The sequence below is a fragment of the Lissotriton vulgaris genome, chromosome 1_1 (assembly GCF_964263255.1).
Source record: "Lissotriton vulgaris chromosome 1_1, aLisVul1.2, whole genome shotgun sequence".
Lineage (NCBI taxonomy): Eukaryota > Metazoa > Chordata > Amphibia > Caudata > Salamandridae > Lissotriton > Lissotriton vulgaris.
This window is the reverse complement of record NC_141685.1, coordinates 772,586,970-772,609,290: the sequence shown is the minus strand read 5'-3', so window position 1 is coordinate 772,609,290 and position 22,321 is coordinate 772,586,970. Positions and strand designations below refer to the sequence as shown.

General features: G+C 45.8%; 1 protein-coding gene across 1 annotated transcript in view; it reads left to right on the top strand.

Moving 5' to 3' along the window:
- IVNS1ABP (influenza virus NS1A binding protein) overlaps positions 1 to 22,321 on the top strand; it is a 55,852-nt gene that overhangs the window by 18,377 nt on the left and 15,154 nt on the right. Inside the window, exons 12-14 of the mRNA XM_086956018.1 lie at positions 16,289 to 16,415; positions 17,294 to 17,425; positions 17,723 to 17,896. Coding sequence (XP_086812144.1) covers positions 16,289 to 16,415; positions 17,294 to 17,425; positions 17,723 to 17,896 — 433 coding nt within the window. The remainder of the gene's footprint in view (positions 1 to 16,288; positions 16,416 to 17,293; positions 17,426 to 17,722; positions 17,897 to 22,321) is intronic.

Genomic DNA, 22,321 nt, shown 5'->3' with positions numbered 1-22,321 from the left:
GCAGGAATATGCCATCAAGATGGGTCTTATTCTTGTATTCTTGTCCTCTGCCTGCACTGGTGCACAATTTGCAGTCCAGCACAAAGTCCAGCATGCTTGCGTTGTGGTTCGAGGGTGTCTCTGTTGCGTGTAGGATTGTTTTCATGTAGGAAGGGACCTTCCTGCACAAAAACCTTTCGGGGGAAACTGTATTTTAAGTGTGCTGCAGCGCACTTTAAAAAGAAACCATGGTGGTTTCTCCTTGTTTCTCCTGTTAAAGGCGTATAATTTGCATCCATTCCCTGGCTTACCAGTGTTGGTATCTGTAAATGCTTCTGAATACATGGGTGGATGCATGGGAACACCCACGCTCCACCAATGTAGAATTTCCCGGCATAGTGTAACACAATGCAGCAACTTCTGCTGCCTTGCAGCAGATTTACAAAGCCTTGCAGAGGACCTCCGCGTGGTATGGTAAATCTCATTCTAGGTTTTGCCACCTTGCATGGCTCAAGGGCGATGTGAAACTTTAATAATTCTGGACCCCAATCTTCAATTTGTCTTACTAAATTCCACATATTTAGTTGCAATGCCCATTAATTCTTCCAAAAGCCAAATTACTGGGTCAGTACGAGTTGTTCAGAGAACCTAGTGAAACGGCCCAAATAACGCGTGCTTTAACAATAGCAGTCTGCTGTACTAAGGACAGACAATTGGATTACATGAATTATTGGTTGGAGACCTCTGAGTAATTTCGCTATTCTGTATCCAATTAATTGATTTTAAATTAAACCTCTGCTCAGTTAATAACTTTGGCCCAGAGTAGGCAGGGTTAACTCGAATGAAAGTTGTAAAAAGAAGTATCCGTACCAAAACTGTTAAAGCACAATAAAAATCACACACCAATTTATAGAAGTATAATTTTGAATGAGCAACGGACAAAAACAAATCTGATTGGGGTAACCGGACACCAGGTCTTCTGCATCAAAAGGCGCCAATTACAGATATCTGGATCCACTAGATTGGGTCAAAGTTGAGGCTGACTGGGGTGAATGGAGGGTGGGTTGGCTACAAGGTCCAGGTTCATCTCAGCGAAAAGTTTCCCGTCAACTTAGCTTTTTTTTTTCCCCCTGAGGAATTGCCTCTGTGGGGCGTGCTGCTGGCTGGATCGAACGAAGGGCTTGACAACTGTGGTGCTACTATGCAGAAGTGTCCACTTTGCAGTCTTGAGGTAGAAAGTATACTTGAACACCAGCCTATGGTCCAGGACCTTTTGGGAACGACTTGTTGAGTTAGGACTCTGTCTTTTCAAAAAGAAGGGAGGAAGGAGATCACTTGATCAATGGACACGTTTACCACTCAAGGGAGTGGAAGGTCCAGTCGCAGCGTGTGCCCGTATCAATGGTTACAACAAGGGGGGTGCTGGACTGTTCCTAAGCGTGACTGAGGGAAAGACTAACTGGCGTGACCAAAGGTGTAAATGTAACACCCAAGGGCATCCATTTTGTTGGATGGATTTGCCTCACACACCCCGAAGGATGTCATGCTTCATCATCGGCGGTTGCTCCTCGTCGGGGAGGCGGTGCAATCCCCGACGGGCTCACCTCAAAGAGGGGCTCTTTGGCGGAGATCTTTTTCCAACTGCCTTATGGTGAGGTGTGGGCAGGGTGGTATGTGATAGTGAAAAAGGGATATTAAAATGTAGCCAAGGGTACCGGAATGAATTTTATTCTGGGGGTCCCTAGCTGCAGTTAAAAACAGGGGGCTAGCTCACTAGGAGTCAACGAGTAAGGTCAGGTGAACCTAGATGGGGCTAGTGGTGCAAACGGTCGACATGTTTCTCGCAGTGGGCAATAGTTACCCGCGATTCATCAGGACCTATAAAAGGTGATTAACCACATGCTGGTGTCATGTGTGGGTTTGTGTGTGCATTACCTCTGTGGGAGTTGTCCTATGCCTAAACATGGAAAAGAGATAAAACAACAATGGTTAAAAACAATTTGCAAGATGCAAAGTCGGTCACGCCATGTGAAAGAACTGTGAATAGCGTGGCATGCTATAGGTGTACTTGTGGTTCAAGTAACAGTCAATACATGCCTGAGTGGTTAAGTATGCCAAGTGTCTGAAGTATGGCACACAGAACAATCACTGAGTAGGTGAGGTGGGTATTTTTGTGAAGTGTGAGGAGGTTTTAAAAGGTTAAAAACGATTAACATGCAGTAGCTATGCAGGCTCAAGTGTGCACCTGGGTTCATACCATGTGGAGGCATCAGTAAGTAACAGAGGGAGACATCCATACAAACATGAAGGTTATAAAGTGAGCAATTGCACATACACTCTGACTCCAGGGAGCCTCAGTTCTAACAAACTCCCATTGTCCACTCACCTATCTGTCAAGAACTAACTGCCACCAGAGGGGTCGGCGGGATAAGGCATCAAGGATGAGTCCAAAAGTCAAGACTGGGGTAAAAAGTAAACAAAACCGCCAGGCAACCATTAATGAGAGAGCAGTATCTTCTACCTCGAGTGACTCCTAGTCTAGAGCCCTATTGTCCCGCTGTAGCACTCACCTCTGATCTCTTGCGCCCTGGCTGCTTGACCTACCCTTCTCCGCCGAGCTCGAGTAGATGTGGGAGCTCGGCGGGCAGGGTTATTTACATTGGTAACAGCGAATCAACACGGAGCGAGCGTCCCCGCCTATCGGCGAGTCACGTGGTTACCGCCGTTTGTGGGGCGGCCATCTTTAACTAGTGGGTCTAGGACGTTTGGTGGGCTATGATGTGTATTCGCGCACCTTTAAACTATGTATAGTGCGTGAGAAGCCCATTGCTCATGGCGTTAGAACACGTAGGAGCCGGGTTACAATAAGTTAGGCCTTGCTACAGTGTTGACAATGTGATGGGGCGACCTCGTGATGCTAACAAGTGTGGCAGCGGCCATGATTGAATGGTGTCACAGCGCCTAAGCCCCTGGGTGAGTCCTAGCGGCGAGTCACGTGGTTACCGCCGTTTGCGGGGCGGCCATCTTGAACTAGTGGGTCTAGAACATTAGGTGGGCTAGAATGTGTATTCGCGCTCCGTTAAACTATGTGTAGTGCGCAAGAAGCCCGTTGTTCAGGGCGTTGAATCACGTGGGAGCCGGGTTAAAATAGTTATGCCTTGCCTCAGTGATAAAAATGTAATGGGGCAACCTCGTGATGTTAATACGTGTGGCAGCGGCCATAATCAGACCCCCCAGGATATTGCTGCATGGATTGGCAAATTTAGCGGCACAAATATGGAAATTTAGCGGCACAGATATGGAAATTTAGCGGCATTTTTGCGGCACTTTGTTTTACTGATAATCATTCATTTTCAGCCTGAAATCAATTGACCTCCCATGGAGGCTGGCCCTTTACTTCAGTTGTTACAGGGTACATGTTATTTAGTGTTGTAAGCACTATTTTCTTTATTGAGTTTCTCTTACTGTATGCACGGCGTGCCTTGCCTACATTCAGTGCGCCATGCGGCCCCATCACGCCTCTCTCCGGGCGCCACACTTTAGGTTTCAGCACAGCGCCTTTAAGACAGAAGAAGAATAAATGAACCAGTTGTTGAAATATAGAAAAACCTGAATTTCTTTTGCTAACACTTACCAATGGAGCTAAAACTTTTTCGTGAAGAGTTGACCCTTGGAAATGTTGCTAGTTCAAAGATTTGACTTCCTCACAAAATCCAAGTTCCTTCCTCGAGAATCTGTGAATTGTGCATGCAGATGCGATTTCAAGGGGGCCACAGATGCAAAAAAAAATGTCCAGTCCTCATGATCTGAAGAATTACCTGCAGGGTCATCATTTTGTATGCTGCATGGGGGGTGCAACATTACACCTCTAGTAAGTCCAAAATCGGTTTGTATTCACTTGATACCTTCTAAACCAAAAACAAGAGTATAATCTTGTCCCCTTCTGGAAAGATGGACTTAAATTACCTTGTTTTTCAATATGCTTTATGTTCCCTCCATTAAAGCTGTAGCTTCTGGGGTCTGTCTGGAAGAGGAGCTGATTAAAAACAGTCTACTCAGTCTTCCTATATTCAAATTTATTAATCTGATATTGAGGTTTTCCATTCCTCCTTCAAAATACGCAGTCTTCCATGGAAGGCAAGATCGGTCGAGGTTCAAGTCATGGTTTTTGGGAGTAGGAAGGGGGTGGGATGCAGAGCAGGTATGCTAACTTTTGGAGGCTGAGACTGGGATTTCCAAGATGGAGGGACACTCCAGCCTCATCCCTTCCCACAAAAAGGCTTGTAGCTTTAGGATGGAAGGATGGTCCAAAAGCTTTTCGAGAGCGGTAGAATTTTCATCTTCTAGGCCCATTGCGTCCCAGTTACTACCACACCGGGAGGCCGGGGGCATTTACCTGGTTTGCGTTAGGGCCCGCGTCTGCGTCACTGCATCTGCAGCTGCGCAAAGTAACTGCATCTACTTCTGCAGTCTGCATCTGCTAATTTCTAAAACCAGGTATGTTCTTGTTTACAAGATATGTTTTGTTAGATTGGCTCGTGGGGCAAGGCATGGAGTTAGTGTAATCTTAAATCATTTTCAAACTGTTAGTTATTTGTCTTAACCTTGGTGACTCGAGAAGGGATTGGTGGATTACGTACGTGTTCCAGTCAGGGCTGCACCAGATTTGTGTCTGTGGACTGTGGGTCTGGGGCTATACAATTATCATTCTGGAAGCACAATTTAGGTCGACAGGAGGCATGGCCCCTCAATAACATTCAAATATCTGGTAACTGTTTGCGACCAATGGGCTTTCGGAAGGGTGAGGGTGCCGACAGATGTATTCTTAATTTTAAGGTAATGTATTCTGTTCATACCATGTGCCTTTGGTATGCAGACCTTCGGGTTTCAGTGCTGGTTTTGCTACCTGCTTGTTCTGTGACATGAAAGAGGGACGTTGTCTTCTCATGCTCTGTGTTGAATTGAATTTCAGACACAACACATATGTTAAAGCCTTGGGTGCAGCCAGGTGCATACACATCCGTTTAAAGTTAAGCGCGAGAGAGTCTCTGTGTGTCAATGTCATGGTCCGCACAGGGGCTCTGCACTGTATACGTGTGTGCCCTACTCAGAGGAAGAGATTGCCAACTGCATTGCGTCCCAGTTACTACCACACCGGGAGGCCGGGGGCATTTACCTGGCTTGTGTTAGGGTCCTCGGCAGCGTCACTGCATCTCCAGCTGTGCAAAGTAACTGCATCGGCTTCTGCTAATTATCAGCTGTGAGTCTCTACAGCTGCAGTTAAAGTCACGTCTCCCGGGGTAAAAAGAGGGCGCTGACGCTGTAGAGCGCTTGCTGTGCCTGGTGCTCGATGCTCTGAGCAGAAATGCAATATTGCTTCTCAAAAAGTCGTAACATTATGTTCACATTCCAAGCTGTTCATGCCTTACATCGCACTGCTTGCACTGTGACAGATTTCAAAGGCTGCACTGTTGCCGTTTTTACAAAGAAAAACCGGATGTGACGGATCGGGTGAATCAAATGATGCGCCTGGAAGACACTCATGCAAATCGTTATTTGTGAAGTTGTTACAACTTAAAACAAAGTCCAACACCGTATATAAGGGGATATTAGGATCGGAGAGGCCCAGAGATTCTTATCTGCAGCTTGTTGGATGCAAAAATCTATTGTATGAATATGGAGGATGGCATTTTCCAAATTTCGCGGGCAGTTTTGTAAAAATCGCGGCATTTTTACAAAACTGCCGATTTCGCGATTTTGTTGCAAATCGCGAAATCGCGAAATACTGGAGGGTCTGCATAATGGAGTGGTGTCACAGCGCCTAACCCCTGGGTGAGTCCATAGACCAAGCGTACTGTAGGCGGATTCGTGTTGTATATCGGAGTGCCCACGTTTCTGAAGTAAAATGCTCAGAGTTCATAGGTAGTATTAATTGGAAAATGCAGGGTTGTCCATGCAAAATGTGTCAAAAATATCCCCTGAGGTACTGTGGCGTTAGTTCTGTTCGTGGTGTTGACAATGTTGGGGGTAAAAACCCATATTGGAGTGTTTGTTTAAGTATACTATGCGGTATGAACCCAGTGGAGGGAAGGGGGGTATCATTACAGTTTGCAGCCCAAAGCTGGATATGGGGCTGCATGGAATGGTTGGCAGCAGTGTTCAAAGATGGGATTGAGATGGCTCAAAGCGAATGCCACGGGATGTCTTCATTGAGACCCAGTCTGTCAGAGGATAGACGGTGAACCCATCTGTGTTCCTTCCGAAAAAGGGCATTCTTGGGGCAATTAGGGCTGGACTCGAGTACTACCCACTTGACAGAGTCCTCGTCATGGCCTTGGTCTACATAATGTTACACATCTTTGTGTGTGTCTTTTTGCAGCGGAAGTTGCTCCGATGTTCAATAATCCGAGTTTTGATGGGGCGAGTTGTCATTCCGACATACTGCAAACCGCAAGGGCACGTGAGGAGGTATATGCAATGTGAGGTGTTGCAATTGGTATGGTGCCTAAGCTCCCATGTGAAGGTCTCAGAGAGCTGTATAGTTTTAACTGTCATGGTGTACCGGCAGACTCCACACATACTGCAGGGATAGTGGCCCGTGACCGGGGGAAGATGCCACAGTGTCTGTTGGGTTTCTTTTATGGCCTTCTTAGGTCGGGTGCTGATTAAAATATCCTTTAGGTTCTGTGACCTCTTGAAGGCGAACCTGGGGTCTTCCAGGGTCATGTCGCCCGTGCTCAATATTCCCCAATGGTGCTTGATAGTCTTCCTGATTTGGTTAGACCTAGGGGTGAACGTGGTCACACATGTGATGGGTTGGTTCTCAGTAAGGACCTTTTCCCGGCGCTCAAGCAGTGCCTCGCGATTGTTATTCCTTGCCCGTTTCTTAGCTCTCAGAACATCGCTTTTAGGATAACCCCTGTCAAGCTGGTTCCTGGACAAGATTGTGGATTCCTTTTTATAATCACGCACATCGCTGCAATTGCGCCTAATCCGCAAGAATTGCCCGAAGGGCAAATTGGTGCGCAAGGCCTTCGGATGGTGACTTTTATAGTGTAGGAGACTGTTGCGGTCGGTGGGTTTCCGATACATGGTAGTGCTTATTGTCCCCTCGTCTAGTCTGATTGTTAAGTCCAGGAAAGCGATCTCCTTGGGTGATGAGGTCATGGTAAATTTCAGATGCGGGTTTAATGCATTGACCCACTCTAGAAAAGCTTCCTGGGAGGTTGTAGGCCCTTTCCACAAGAATTGGACTCATGGTCTATGTGTGTATTTTCGAACTTGGCCATGTACAGACAGGCTACCAAGGGAGCAAATGTACTGCCCATAGAGGTGCCTTGGGTCTGGTGGTAGAATTTGCCCCTAAATTCAAAATAATTTTCTGTAAGCGCTAGGGTGGCGCATTCCATGACAAATTATTGTGGAGTGTTTGAAGTCCACCTCTCCTGGCTTAGTCTCTCCTCAATTACCTCTAGAGTGGCCCTCTGAGGAATGTTCGTATAGAGGGCCTCAACGTCCAGGGTAATCAATAGATCAATCTCCTCAGCGTGCTGGACACTGTCAGGATGCGTAACACGTCTGTGGTGTCTTGGATGTAGGAGGGGATGTTTTTGACAAGGGGTTGCAGAAAGTGGTCACAAAATTGTGAAAGGGGCTCCAGGACCGAGTCTATCCCTGAGACGATTGGTCTCCCTGGTACCGGTCTGGTTGCTTTGTGAATCTTCGGTAAGATGTAAAAATAGGGGACCCTCGGGTCCTTTTTGATAAGGAAGTCTGCCTCCTTTCTCGTGATCCATTGATCACATTCTGCGCTTGTGACCAGGCTCGTGATGGTAGTTAGCAAGTGCTGGGTTGGATCGTTAGTGATGGGAGTATAGTACTTTTGGTTGCCCAGTTGTCTATTGCATTCTATCTCATAGTCTTTGGTATTCATTAGAACAGTGGCGCCACCTTCGTCTGCTTGTTTTATAGTGATCAGAGGATCATCAGCCAGTGATCTCAGAACTGTCATCTCATCCCTGGAGATGTTGCAGTGTGGTGAGTGTCTGTTCAATTTAGAGATGTCTTTCAAAACCGCTTGTTCGAATGTGAGCACCTCAGAGGGGACCATTCCATTGTGCGGTGTGAACGTAGATGGATTATGTAGTCCAGAGTCATCTATCGGTTCACTGGGTTTGCCTTCAAAAAAGGCTTTTAACCTGACTTTTCTGAAGAACGACTTCAATTCCCTAGTCTCTTGGAATTGATCAATCTTGGGTGTCGGTACAAATCCTAGACCTTTTTGGAGTACCTCCACTTCTTTCTGTGAGAGGAGACGGTCAGAGAGATTGACCACCAGGCTTATTGTGGTCCTGATCGGCTCGTGCTCCTCGTGTCCATCCCTTGTGGGCGTGGTTCCTCCCATTGTACCCTCTTTTCTGGTGCGTTCCCTCTTTTTCGCCCTCGCCCTCTGCCCCAGCCTCTGCCTAAAAAAGGAGGGTGAGCAGGGTTTTGAGGGGGGTAGAACGGGGGGTATTGGGGGGCAAACGGGGGTTGGAAGTGGGGGAACTGGGGATATTGCCAAAAGGGAGGGGGCCCGGTGAGGGGTCCTTGGTTTGGATAGTTAGGGTAACTTTGTTGCCCTCGGCCCCTTCCTCTTCTAGCTCTGGGCGGCATTTGCGCTGCACCATTTTCTCCACTACTATCGGAGCCGCTGTTAGAGCCCCTTCTGGAGGAATTAGTACTGGAGTCCGAGTTATAGTCTGTATTATGGTTGGTCCCTGGGGGCACATAGTCATCCTTAAGGTATGGATAGACCTTCTCTTTAGAGAATTTCTTGATGTCCTTTTGCAATTTGGCAACCTTCTGGTTCATCAGAAATTCTTTGTGCTCCGCCATTTCTTTGTTGATTTCCGCTAGTTTTGTCTTAAAGCCAGGATTTTGTACCGCTGATTTCAAGGCCGCTTCAGCTGCTTGTATTCTAACTAGAAGTGCATCTGCTAGGCGTTTGGCTGTGTTTACTATCAGGATGAGGAGGTCGTGTGTACACTTCCATGCCACCTGTGACCACTCAACCTTGAATTGACCATCCTCCCAGAATATCCTTGGGAAATTCCTAACGATCAACCCATTAGGTGCTATTTTGGCTTTGAAATATTGGGCTATCATCGTGCCGTGGATAGTTATCCTTATCCATTCCCGCTTTAGATCTGATAGGGATTGCCACTCTGTAGTATTACTCCCCGTGGCTGGTTCAGCGTCGATACCAAACAAAGATGGTATCCTCATGATAGCTGATGCATCCTCCTCACCAAAACTCAGTCCTTGACCCTCCATAGTGGAATGGTCAAGGGTGGCTGGTCTCGGTAGAGTGGAGTCCTTCACAGAAGGTAAAGAAGGGGGGAAAAAAAGGGGAAAAGGGAAGGTTCCAAGTGCCAAAATAGGCTCTGGACCAGGTGTGACCCACCTATTAGGTATGAGGTCAACAAATTTTGGGGGATCTGAACAATCTAACCCACCTAGAGGGAGCTCCCACGGTGTGAACCGTGCTCAAGTATTTTCAAAAAGAAGGGAGGAAGGAGATCACTTGATCAATGGACACCGTTTACCACTCAAGGGAGTGGAAGGTCCAGTCGCAGCGTGTGCCCGTATCAATGGTTACAACAAGGGGGGTGCTGAACTGTTCCTAAGCGTGACTGAGGGAAAGACTAACTGGCGTGACCAAAGGTGTAAATGTAACACCCAAGGGCATCCATTTTGTTGGATGGATTTGCCTCACACACCCCGAAGGATGTCATGCTTCATCATCGGCGGTTGCTCCTCGTCGGGGAGGCGGTGCAATCCCCGACGGGCTCACCTCAAAGAGGGGCTCTTTGGCGGAGATCTTTTTCCAACTGCCTTATTGTGAAGTGTGGGTGTGTGGGCAGGGTGGTATGTGATAGTGAAAAAGGGATATTAAAATGTAGCCAAGGGTACCGGAATGAATTTTATTCTGGGGGTCCCTAGCTGCAGTTAAAAACAGGGGGCTAGCTCACTAGGAGTCAACGAGTAAGGTCAGGTGAACCTAGATGGGGCTAGTGGTGCAAACGGTCGACATGTTTCTCGCAGTGGGCAATAGTTACCCGCGATTCATCAGGACCTATAAAAGGTGATTAACCACATGCTGGTGTCATGTGTGGGTTTGTGTGTGCATTACCTCTGTGGGAGTTGTCCTATGCCTAAACATGGAAAAGAGATAAAACAACAATGGTTAAAAACAATTTGCAAGATGCAAAGTCGGTCACGCCATGTGAAAGAACTGTGAATAGCGTGGCATGCTATAGGTGTACTTGTGGTTCAAGTAACAGTCAATACATGCCTGAGTGGTTAAGTATGCCAAGTGTCTGAAGTATGGCACACAGAACAATCACTGAGTAGGTGAGGTGGGTATTTTTGTGAAGTGTGAGGAGGTTTTAAAAGGTTAAAAACGATTACATGCAGTAGCTATGCAGGCTCAAGTGTGCACCTGGGTTCATACCATGTGGAGGCATCAGTAAGTAACAGAGGGAGACATCCATACAAACATGAAGGTTATAAAGTGAGCAATTGCACATACACTCTGACTCCAGGGAGCCTCAGTTCTAACAAACTCCCATTGTCCACTCACCTATCTGTCAAGAACTAACTGCCACCAGAGGGGTCGGCGGGATAAGGCATCAAGGATGAGTCCAAAAGTCAAGACTGGGGTAAAAAGTAAACAAAACCGCCAGGCAACCATTAATGAGAGAGCAGTATCTTCTACCTCGAGTGACTCCTAGTCTAGAGCCCTATTGTCCCGCTGTAGCACTCACCTCTGATCTCTTGCGCCCTGGCTGCTTGACCTACCCTTCTCCGCCGAGCTCGAGTAGATGTGGGAGCTCGGCGGGCAGGGTTATTTACATTGGTAACAGCGAATCAACACGGAGCGAGCGTCCCCGCCTATCGGCGAGTCACGTGGTTACCGCCGTTTGTGGGGCGGCCATCTTTAACTAGTGGGTCTAGGACGTTTGGTGGGCTATGATGTGTATTCGCGCACCTTTAAACTATGTATAGTGCGTGAGAAGCCCATTGCTCATGGCGTTAGAACACGTAGGAGCCGGGTTACAATAAGTTAGGCCTTGCTACAGTGTTGACAATGTGATGGGGCGACCTCGTGATGCCAACAAGTGTGGCAGCGGCCATGATTGAATGGTGTCACAGCGCCTAAGCCCCTGGGTGAGTCCTAGCGGCGAGTCACGTGGTTACCGCCGTTTGCGGGGCGGCCATCTTGAACTAGTGGGTCTAGAACATTAGGTGGGCTAGAATGTGTATTCGCGCTCCGTTAAACTATGTGTAGTGCGCAAGAAGCCCGTTGTTCAGGGCGTTGAATCACGTGGGAGCCGGGTTAAAATAGTTATGCCTTGCCTCAGTGATAAAAATGTAATGGGGCAACCTCGTGATGTTAATACGTGTGGCGGCGGCCATGATGGAGTGGTGTCACAGCGCCTAACCCCTGGGTGAGTCCATAGACCAAGCGTACTGTAGGCGGATTCGTGTTGTATATCGGAGTGCCCACGTTTCTGAAGTAAAATGCTCAGAGTTCATAGGTAGTATTAATTGGAAAATGCAGGGTTGTCCATGCAAAATGTGTCAAAAATATCCCCTGAGGTACTGTGGCGTTAGTTCTGTTCGTGGTGTTGCCCCAAGAATGCCCTTTTTCGGAAGGAACAGAGATGGGTTCACCGTCTATCCTCTGACAGACTGGGTCTCAATGAAGACATCCCGTGGCATTCGCTTTGAGCCATCTCAATCCCATCTTTGAACACTGCTGCCAACCATTCCATGCAGCCCCATATCCAGCTTTGGGCTGCAAACTGTAATGATACCCCCCTTCCCTCCACTGGGTTCATACCGCATAGTATACTTAAACAAACACTCCAATATGGGTTTTTACCCCCAACATTGTCAACACCACGAACAGAACTAACGCCACAGTACCTCGGGGGCTATTTTTGACACATTTTGCATGGACAACCCTGCATTTTCCAATTAATACTACCTATGAACTCTGAGCATTTTACTTCAGAAACGTGGGCACTCCGATATACAACACGAATCCGCCTACAGTACGCTTGGTCTATGGACTCACCCAGGGGTTAGGCGCTGTGACACCACTCCATCATGGCCGCCGCCACACGTATTAACATCACGAGGTTGCCCCATTACATTTTTATCACTGAGGCAAGGCATAACTATTTTAACCCGGCTCCCACGTGATTCAACGCCCTGACCAACGGGCTTCTTGCGCACTACACATAGTTTAACGGAGCGCGAATACACATTCTAGCCCACCTAATGTTCTAGACCCACTAGTTCAAGATGGCCGCCCCGCAAACGGCGGTAACCACGTGACTCGCCGCTAGGACTCACCCAGGGGCTTAGGCGCTGTGACACCATTCAATCATGGCCGCTGCCACACTTGTTAGCATCACGAGGTCGCCCCATCACATTGGCAACACTGTAGCAAGGCCTAACTTATTGTAACCCGGCTCCTACGTGTTCTAACGCCATGAGCAATGGGCTTCTCACGCACCATACATAGTTTAAAGGTGCGCGAATACACATCATAGCCCACCAAACGTCCTAGACCCACTAGTTAAAGATGGCCGCCCCACAAACGGCGGTAACCACGTGACTCGCCGATAGGCGGGGACGCTCGCTCCGTGTTGATTCGCTGTTACTAATGTAAATAACCCTGCCCGCCGAGCTCCCACATCTACTCGAGCTCGGCGGAGAAGGGTAGGTCAAGCAGCCAGGGCGCAAGAGATCAGAGGTGAGTGCTACAGCGGGACAATAGGGCTCTAGACTAGGAGTCACTCGAGGTAGAAGATACTGCTCTCTCATTAATGGTTGCCTGGCGGTTTTGTTTACTTTTTACCCCAGTCTTGACTTTTGGACTCATCCTTGATGCCTTATCCCGCCGACCCCTCTGGTGGCAGTTAGTTCTTGACAGATAGGTGAGTGGACAATGGGAGTTTGTTAGAACTGAGGCTCCCTGGAGTCGGAGTGTATGTGCAATTGCTCACTTTATAACCTTCATGTTTGTATGGATGTCTCCCTCTGTTACTTACTGATGCCTCCACATGGTATGAACCCAGGTGCACACTTGAGCCTGCATAGCTACTGCATGTTAATCGTTTTTAACCTTTTAAAACCTCCTCACACTTCACAAAAATACCCACCTCACCTACTCAGTGATTGTTCTGTGTGCCATACTTCAGACACTTGGCATACTTAACCACTCAGGCATGTATTGACTGTTACTTGAACCACAAGTACACCTATAGCATGCCACGCTATTCACAGTTCTTTCACATGGCGTGACCGACTTTGCATCTTGCAAATTGTTTTTAACCATTGTTGTTTTATCTCTTTTCCATGTTTAGGCATAGGACAACTCCCACAGAGGTAATGCACACACAAACCCACACATGACACCAGCATGTGGTTAATCACCTTTTATAGGTCCTGATGAATCGCGGGTAACTATTGCCCACTGCGAGAAACATGTCGACCGTTTGCACCACTAGCCCCATCTAGGTTCACCTGACCTTACTCGTTGACTCCTAGTGAGCTAGCCCCCTGTTTTTAACTGCAGCTAGGGACCCCCAGAATAAAATTCATTCCGGTACCCTTGGCTACATTTTAATATCCCTTTTTCACTATCACATACCACCCTGCCCACACACCCACACCTCACCATAAGGCAGTTGGAAAAAGATCTCCGCCAAAGAGCCCCTCTTTGAGGTGAGCCCGTCGGGGATTGCACCGCCTCCCCGACGAGGAGCAACCGCCGATGATGAAGCATGACATCCTTCGGGGTGTGTGAGGCAAATCCATCCAACAAAATGGATGCCCTTGGGTGTTACATTTACACCTTTGGTCACGCCAGTTAGTCTTTCCCTCAGTCACGCTTAGGAACAGTCCAGCACCCCCCTTGTTGTAACCTTAGGACTCTGTCTCCCAGAATCCTCCAGCAGGATCCAGGGCAAATCTATTTGGAACGGGTCAGCTCCGCTCACCTTCGAAGGTTTCTTGCAGCTTTGTGTTTTCTGGAGCTTTACTGAGGCTAGCAAACTAGCCCTTGGAGGCCACTCTTCTATCCTGGGTTCAAGTGTGATCAGATCCAGTCCTTGCTGTTTCTCTCCATAGTCAAAACAGCAGGCTCTGTCTTGATACTGTCCTTTGGTTCTGCAGGTGCAGTCCATCCGCTTTCCACAGGTCCAGCAGTGTTCTGAGGAAGGTAGCCAGGGCTACCACTTTTATGCTTGGCACTAGATTGTTGGACAATTGCAGGGGCAGCCCTAGGTGTGGGTTAAATCTGCCGGTGACGGGGGCTGCCCTTTTGACGTCTGTACAGTTACTTGGTGGCCCCATTACTCCCAGGCCATCCTGTAAGTTCACACCACTTGCCAGCCACTACAGGCTGCCAAGTGATAGTTTGTGATTCGCTCAGAAATGGCTACTAGAGACTTTAGGCAGGTAATTGCCATCGTTATAAATGGCACTTCAAAAGAAGTATTTAAAATATGACTTTTTCCCTAGATTGGATTTTAAATTCCTATTCATTGGATTCATTAAATCCTCGGTCTAGCTAACCAGTTATACATTAGGTGTTTTAATTTAAACCAGCACTTTTGTATGTTAAAACCAGTCTTCCCACAATGAAAAACTACTTAGATGTGTTAAGTTTCGCATGTCATGGCAGTGGACAATCAAACTTTTTTAAACGCCATGCAACCCTGCCCTATAGGCATTTAGGACCTAGCTTAAGGTTAACTTCCCAGTATTAAAAGGAAGGTTTTGACCTGCTAAAAGGTGTTGCCAGGTCAAATTTGCAGTTCAAACTACACAGTCGGCTGTAGTGGCAGTCCTGGTTTCACTTTTCTCTTAGTGATTGCGCAGCAGTCCACTAGTGACATTTAACTTGTAGTCCATGTAATAGACATATAGGCAAGTTAAATATGTCAATCGGGTTAGCTATGTAATTTTACATGTTTTTATGTTTGAGAACTTGCACTGAACATTGGCGCCTCAGTGTTCAGAGTGGGTAAACCTACTAAATCTGTCAGGCTTTACTCACAAGTGTTGCCTCCGAATATCTATTGTGTGTTGTAGTTGGGATGGGTCTTTTTGAAATTGCTCGTGGTTGGGTGATGAGAGGCATTTGCTAGCACAATTAAATGCATCCTCTGTAGAGCTCTAGTTTGGGTTTAATCTTCCTGACTGTGTAATGCCACCAGGGTTAACCCATTTTCCATCATACACGCTATAACGTGTATTTTGTGCATCAGTACTCCCATTCTACAGCATCTCGCACACTACACTGCTGTAGCGAGATGAGCACTAGATTGGTATTAGCCTACAGAAAAATTGACTAATACTGTGGTATTTGCCTACAGAAAAATTGACTAATGCTGTCCGTGCACACTAGAAGAGGAAAAGCACCACAACAGACTTCCTAGCAAACGTTCTTTAGGTAAATCTGATGGGTATCAACATGCACATTGGCTTTCTGTAGTCATTGGATTGCAGTAATGCTAAAATAGTCTAGTGGGTCCAAAAACAATTCAGGGAAGACCCTCTGTTCGCTTGCTGCTTTCTACTCTAAAGCCTGAAGAGTGCAAAGCCACCACTATGGATGGCACATGCTGATGTGAACACCATTAGATACTAAAGAATATGCTTGGCCAGGACAAATAGAACGCCTGTGAGCGGAGGGGCACTCTGACTTCCATTTAAGATTAGAAAGGAACTTTATCAGAAGTCTTCCTCCGCTGTATTCCCACTTTTTAAATCTACTTACTTTCAATCTAAGTGCACGGTTGGAATGAGTAAATGTAAAGACGGAGTACCTTTTTTGTGGTTGGAGCCTGACTAATCTTTTCTGATCCTTTTATTTAAGAAAAGTGCATTTCCACATCTGGCAGCAGTATTGAGCTTTTACGGATGCTGTTATACTCACATGTACTACAGTTACAATTTGTTTAATATGCAACCAGCCTAGCCACAGCTGCTCACATTATCAGACACACTAACCAGATTGATAGATCATGGGACTCAACTTCTCATGCGGGGGGTTGGGGAGGGCTCGTTACATGTTTTAGACATTGTTTTTGTGGCTAAATGCCACTCTTTCGTTGGCATTAAGAATTAGTGACCTAATTTTAATAATAAATGTGGCACCCCTATGTTCTGCAATGTTCACCAATAAAAACTGCAAAATGTTTTGAATGGAGCAATAGTTAAACCGTGTCTTTTTATTTATTTTTAGGGGCAGTTGTATGTGGCAGGTGGATCAAATGGCCAGTCCGATGACTTGAGTTGTGGAGAAATGTATGATCCAAATGCAGATGATTGGACTCCAGTTCCAGAGCTGAGAACCAATCGCTGCAACGCAGGTGAGAATTTTCGCGCCTAGCTAGTTTTTATTTATTGAGCTAGGTTGTAGTCTAGTGTTAACTGAATCTGCTGCCGGACTTTTGCTTTGTCGCCGCTTTAATCACTGCCTTAATTTTACATTCTTGCTAAACACCTAAAATCACTGTTCATTTTAGTTTGCCATCAATTAATCGGCAAAGTCCGTTTTTTATATACAAAATAGCACGAGGCTACTTTAAAATTCATGCTATACATAGAGACATGCTGATGAGCAATTGTACTTATAACTTTTACTGAATTTATTGTTGGTTCCTTGAATCATGCAGTCAACTGCATTTGAAGATGCATTGAATGGGGCTGTCCATTATCTATCCAGGCATCTACAGGGTTGGTGTTGCACATTTGTTTCAGAGGTCTAAAGTCTATTAGTTTGTCACAATACGCAATGAGTATGTCATGTAGCAACATTGGCATCTTACATGTTTGCTCCGCGATCCCTGGATTGCGATGTGAGTGAGAAGTATCTATTTAGAAATGCACTCCTGCTTCAGGTTCTGGTTTAGGTTGGGCTTTGACTGTGCTTACCCTCGTGCTGCAGAAGTTTTGGATAGCTCACAATATTGGAAGTTGCCCTTTTGTGCATTTCTAAAATCCCTTTAGTATTCAGTTCCCCGGTTTGGTGCGGTACGTTTGGCCATCACATAAATGTAGTCTTCCTGTAATATAGATAGCATGTCAATTTCCGTAAAGCCAATGCTCTCTTCTGAACTGCAAAGCTGCCCTGTTGACTCCGGACTACTATACCAAATACAGGTTAATGACCCAACAAATTCTCAGCAGAAAGATCTTTTGGTAACAGTAATGTGACCAGAGATAATGAAATGCTTCTTTATTGTAGGAGTGTGTGCTTTAAAAGGAAAGTTGTACATCATTGGTGGCTCTGATCCATATGGCCAGAAAGGACTGAAGAACTGCGATGTGTTTGATCCAGTATCTCGATCATGGACCGGTTGTGCTCCACTTAACATTAGTAAGTTGACTCATTTTTTAACTTTTTACTTCATGTCTGCAGTGTTTCTTTAGCCCAAGTAAAAGTTTGTTACAATTTCAGAGTTCTGGTACACGATTCAATTTTATTTTAGTATCTTATCAAAGGAAACAACTATTTTGTTTCATTTTACTTTCAAAGAGCATCTATAGGTTTCCTTTCATTTATGGAACAGTTTGTTCCGAGTGGCCGAATTTTCAAATTTAGTGCCACATTTTGTTCTGTTAAATTGTTGCAGTGTACATAATACAAAACTATAAAACCACTCTTGTTCCTCAGGACGACATCAGTCGGCAGTATGTGAACTGGGTGGGTATTTGTACATCATTGGTGGCGCAGAGTCCTGGAACTGCCTTAATACTGTGGAACGCTACAATCCAGAGAACAATACTTGGACACTCATTGCACCGATGAACGTAGCCAGACGAGGAGCAGGCGTAGCAGTTTTTGATGGTAAGCAATTAATGCACTGCTGAAACTGGGTAATGAAGTATGACCTTTGGGGAAACTGCCTGCCTGGAAGTAGTACGGTCTACATAAAAAGAAGGTTCAAGATCTGTTCAATCAGAAAATTTGAAATGTCAATAGCCAGGTCTAATTTGCCACAAGGTATTCCATTGATGAGGCCAATACGAGGGGTAAACTCTCGGCTTCAGATTAGATAACGTGGTATGTCGATCTACTGCAAACTGAATACTATTAGCATATTAACTTTATTGACTACCACTTTATGCAAGAATCGACCTTTAAACGCCAATTGATAAATTCACTTCATCAAGAGATACCCCTACTACAGAACTGGAGTTACAGGACAAACTACTCCTTCCTCTTTCAAGCATGCTTTGTACTATTGGTGCATGGATCATACCAACAAAATATGTTTTGAGATCAGGAGAGCCAGAGCATTCCAGTATGTTAACTTTTTGAAGCTTTGGTCCACATTCGGCGGTGCCCAGAGGTAGAAGTGGGTAAGGTTAAAACACCCAGCATTCACCCCTGCAAGAAGGGGGGGGGGGACAACTGTAGACTGGATACATATACATACCATTTTAACTTTGTTCTTGTTCAGTTGAATGATGGGTTTCTTTATCCAGTGCATGGCACAAGCCCTCACCCACTGCTGGCAAAATCTCTCGGCGGGGAGTGGCACATCCAAAGGTTAAATAGTCCACATTTGACTGACTGTTGTGGTTGTGGAATTTTAAAGCAGGTGCTCTTGCTAGCATGCTTTTTCTGTACATCAGAGCAGCTATAGACCCAAATCCCACAGACTCCTATTCCCACTGGACCAGAGCAGCATCACTATCCAAGCTCCGTGATCACATGCAGGTGGAATACAACACTATTTGCTGGTAGATAAAAGGCTGTTCATTTTGGCCTAATGAGCGCAGTAATGTTAACTATCTGTTCAGTGGTGATAGTGGCCTTAAAGACTTCCGTGCATATTTCGCTATACCTTTGTCTCCACCCTTTTACCGATCCGTATGGATTTGGAAGATGTCAGCGGGCCCCTTCACCTTGTTCAGGATAATTATATGGACCCTTCACCTTATTCAGGATAATTATATGGACCTCCACAGGAGTGTGTACTTCCTATAGCCCGACTCTCAGGATATATTGTTTGGGGTCAAGGACAAGTTTTCATGTGTATGTTCTTGGGACAAGTAGATAGCACAAAACCTTTGGCGGACAGTTTACTGTACCACATTATGGATCAGCTTCCTTCATAATTGGGTTTTGGAAGGGTCACCCATATATACTATGATAGTGTTACCATCCATGAAGGCTGGCTCTTTAACATTGCAGAAAGCTGCTGGCCCAAGAATGAAGAGTAATCCCACTACAACAAAAAACTATCTCCAAGTTGGCTTGTTTGGGAACCCTAACACTATCTTTGCTCGTTTTCAAGTGTCTTGCTTTCAAAAGCCACTTTATTCTGAAACTCCACATGGTTCCGCACTTCAGAATGCATCAATATCAACCAAACTTAAAAAATTCTGTTTGTTTTCTTAAAGCCTAGACTTCTAATTTTTGTGATCTTTCTTTCCGTCCTCCCTAATATTGACTGCTGCGATTTTCAAAGGGCATTTCTTGGCCACTTGCGAGGACCATAGTGAATAAGACTCCTCCCTCCTAACCTGTAGCCAGTCTTGTATGCATGTGAAGATTAGTCCTGCTGTCCCCTCTTGAGATACCTCTACATTGTTAAAAATCTCCCTCCGGCCATATCATGTCAAGAGATCGAAGCACCTCCACAGCCAGTTACTAACCACCAGTCCCACCTGAGCTCCCTGTGGTCTTTGAAGGCCTGGGATGGCATTTGCACTTCTGCTGACCTAATCCTCCTGTATCCAGGAATGAGCTTAAGGCCTTGAAGAAGCCCTGTGGGCCTGAATACTCCGAGATGGTACAAAATGTTCACTATGATCTGCTCCACAGGTATTCTATTTGCATGAAATCTGCGACCTTACCCTTTCTCGGAGGACTTTTATAATTCCCTACTCGACCAGACCTGTTGTCCCAGGCTATTGCCCCTTTGTTGCACATCTGCAAATATTTGGCTGAAGGTAAAATAAGCTATGCAAGCAGGCAGGAGCATACAAACAATTTGCTTATTAAGCTGAGAAAAAAGGTGATCTTGCATGCCCCATAATTCTTCCATCATAGTTAAGAGAACCGTAGCATAGACTGAATTCGGAGGTCAAGCAAGGGTATGGACGTGCATTGCTGCAATGCACGTCAATACCCTTTCCCAAAAAACTGGGAAACTGATAGATTGGTCCTGTTTAGGGCCTCTGTTGCATCTGCGGACTAATGGAAAGTGGGCTCGGGAGATTTGACCAAACCTCCATTGATCAGAAGAAATCGCTTTAAACAAAAATCGGTAAATGCATGGCTACCCACAGATTCTGGGATTGGCCTTTTGTTTAGGCAAGCGCCCAACATCTGTTGCTACCACAATACTGAATATACGCAATGTTACATTGCCAGAAGGTCTTTTAATGTATTGTGTTTTTTTTTTAAAGTGTAACGGTAAACTCGGTGATCTATTACAGTAGCTGCAGTTTTAGTGGCCAGAATACCAGTCAGATCAGTGACCAGGTACAATAAAAAAAATCTATGAAAGGATATCCATACTAGTGAACAAGTTGCAGGTAAGCAGCCTATTTTACCCATACTACATATGGCTGGTATCCGCCTTTATTTCAGAAAAAGTATTGATACTTCTCTTCCAAGGGATTCTGATCAAGTCTTTAGCATTGAATAGTCCTTCCTACATGCAGGGACCCCGGAGCACATATTAAGAAAAAACATCTACTTAATGTACGTAGTACTTAAAATGTTCTCCCCATCTCTTCCATGCCCAACTTAGTGAGTTTTCATTTAAAAACGTTTCCACTAAATATTTCTCTAAACTGAAAAAAAAACTATAAAGTGTAATCACAGGTTTTATTTGAAGGATCCTGGCGCACTGAGCTGTGCAGTTTTTTTTCTCCATTTTGTACAGTTTTCTATCCAACTGTTTTTTGCACCTCGAGTAGTTTGGACTATTCGGACTTTTTTTTGTCACATTATGCCATTTCACTGTTTGTGAAGTGCCCTAGTGGTGGAAAAAAAAGGCAGACTGATCCACACAGTGTGTATTACTTGTCTTCCTGCTTCTCCTCGTCAAAAACTGGCAACTATTGTCAGAAGTTTTTCAAAAGAACTCTAGGACCAAGAGCAGATAAGGCTGCATGGCCTTTAAGAATGGAAAGACAGGATCTTCAAGTAGCCTTGGGGTCCCAACCCTCCTTCAAAGATCCCTCCTCTTATGAAAAGTCGGCACACGGAGAAAGATTTACTAAAGTAAATGTGAAACACCAACGCTCTGTCCACTTCAGTGTTGTTGAAGCAGCTGTCAACAAGGTAGCAGCCAAGACATTCACCGGCTTCTCAACGCAACATCAGTCATCGAAGCATCAGACGACTGCATCAAGATAGACGTTCAGGCATTTGCCAGCAGCTCCATTGGCGCTGAACAATACTAGCCAGCAACGTTGAAGTGCGCTTTTGAAGGGTTTGAGGTACTCTTTGGCGGTGAAAGAGGCCCCTCGAGGTACTGGCTAAATCAAAGCATCAAGAGGTCACGATCTACGTCCACATATAAGATGAAATTGACATCAATATGCCATTCGCACTCATCGGATTTGCGGATTTTGCCTTCAGGATCAGTCGAGCCAGGATCTCCAGCACCAGATGAACCACCTGTGAATCTCTCCACGTTAGCTGGAAAGTGTGTGCAAGTGGTATGACCCTCCGACTCCCAGGTCCGACTATTCAGAACTACTCCCCATCCAGTGTCGTATGCCATTACTAAAAGGCACTCCACCTCTGGCATTCTCTCCAGATTCACCATCTACGCTTCCAAAGAGACATGCACTTTTCCATGTAGTTTCCACGAAAGTCCAAGATCCCGCAGAGGTATAGATAAATGTCTAGGACCCTGCAGAAGCATTAATCTTGGTCCAGGACTTAGCAGAGGCGTAGGTCAAGATCTCAGTCCACAAGAACCAGGTCTACTTCCTGATCTCAAGGAGTTTACTGGTCCAGAAAGCACCATATTGGGCGTAGAACACCTTCCGTGTCCACCACTTCTTGTTCCTCAAATTATTCAGACCCTATCAGACACGGCCTGCAAGCGTTACTCTGATGGATGACTTAATCACATTTACACAATGTGTTAATTAGAGGTACGTCTAAATTGAACATGGACATTCCAGCGCATACTGCATTGTCCTCTTAATCATTGAAATGCTGCATCACAGAGCAGCATTTAGACCACTCCTACCTCTGGTCCCAGGTCTGCTAGAACCAGTGATGCAACTTTTCCTGATG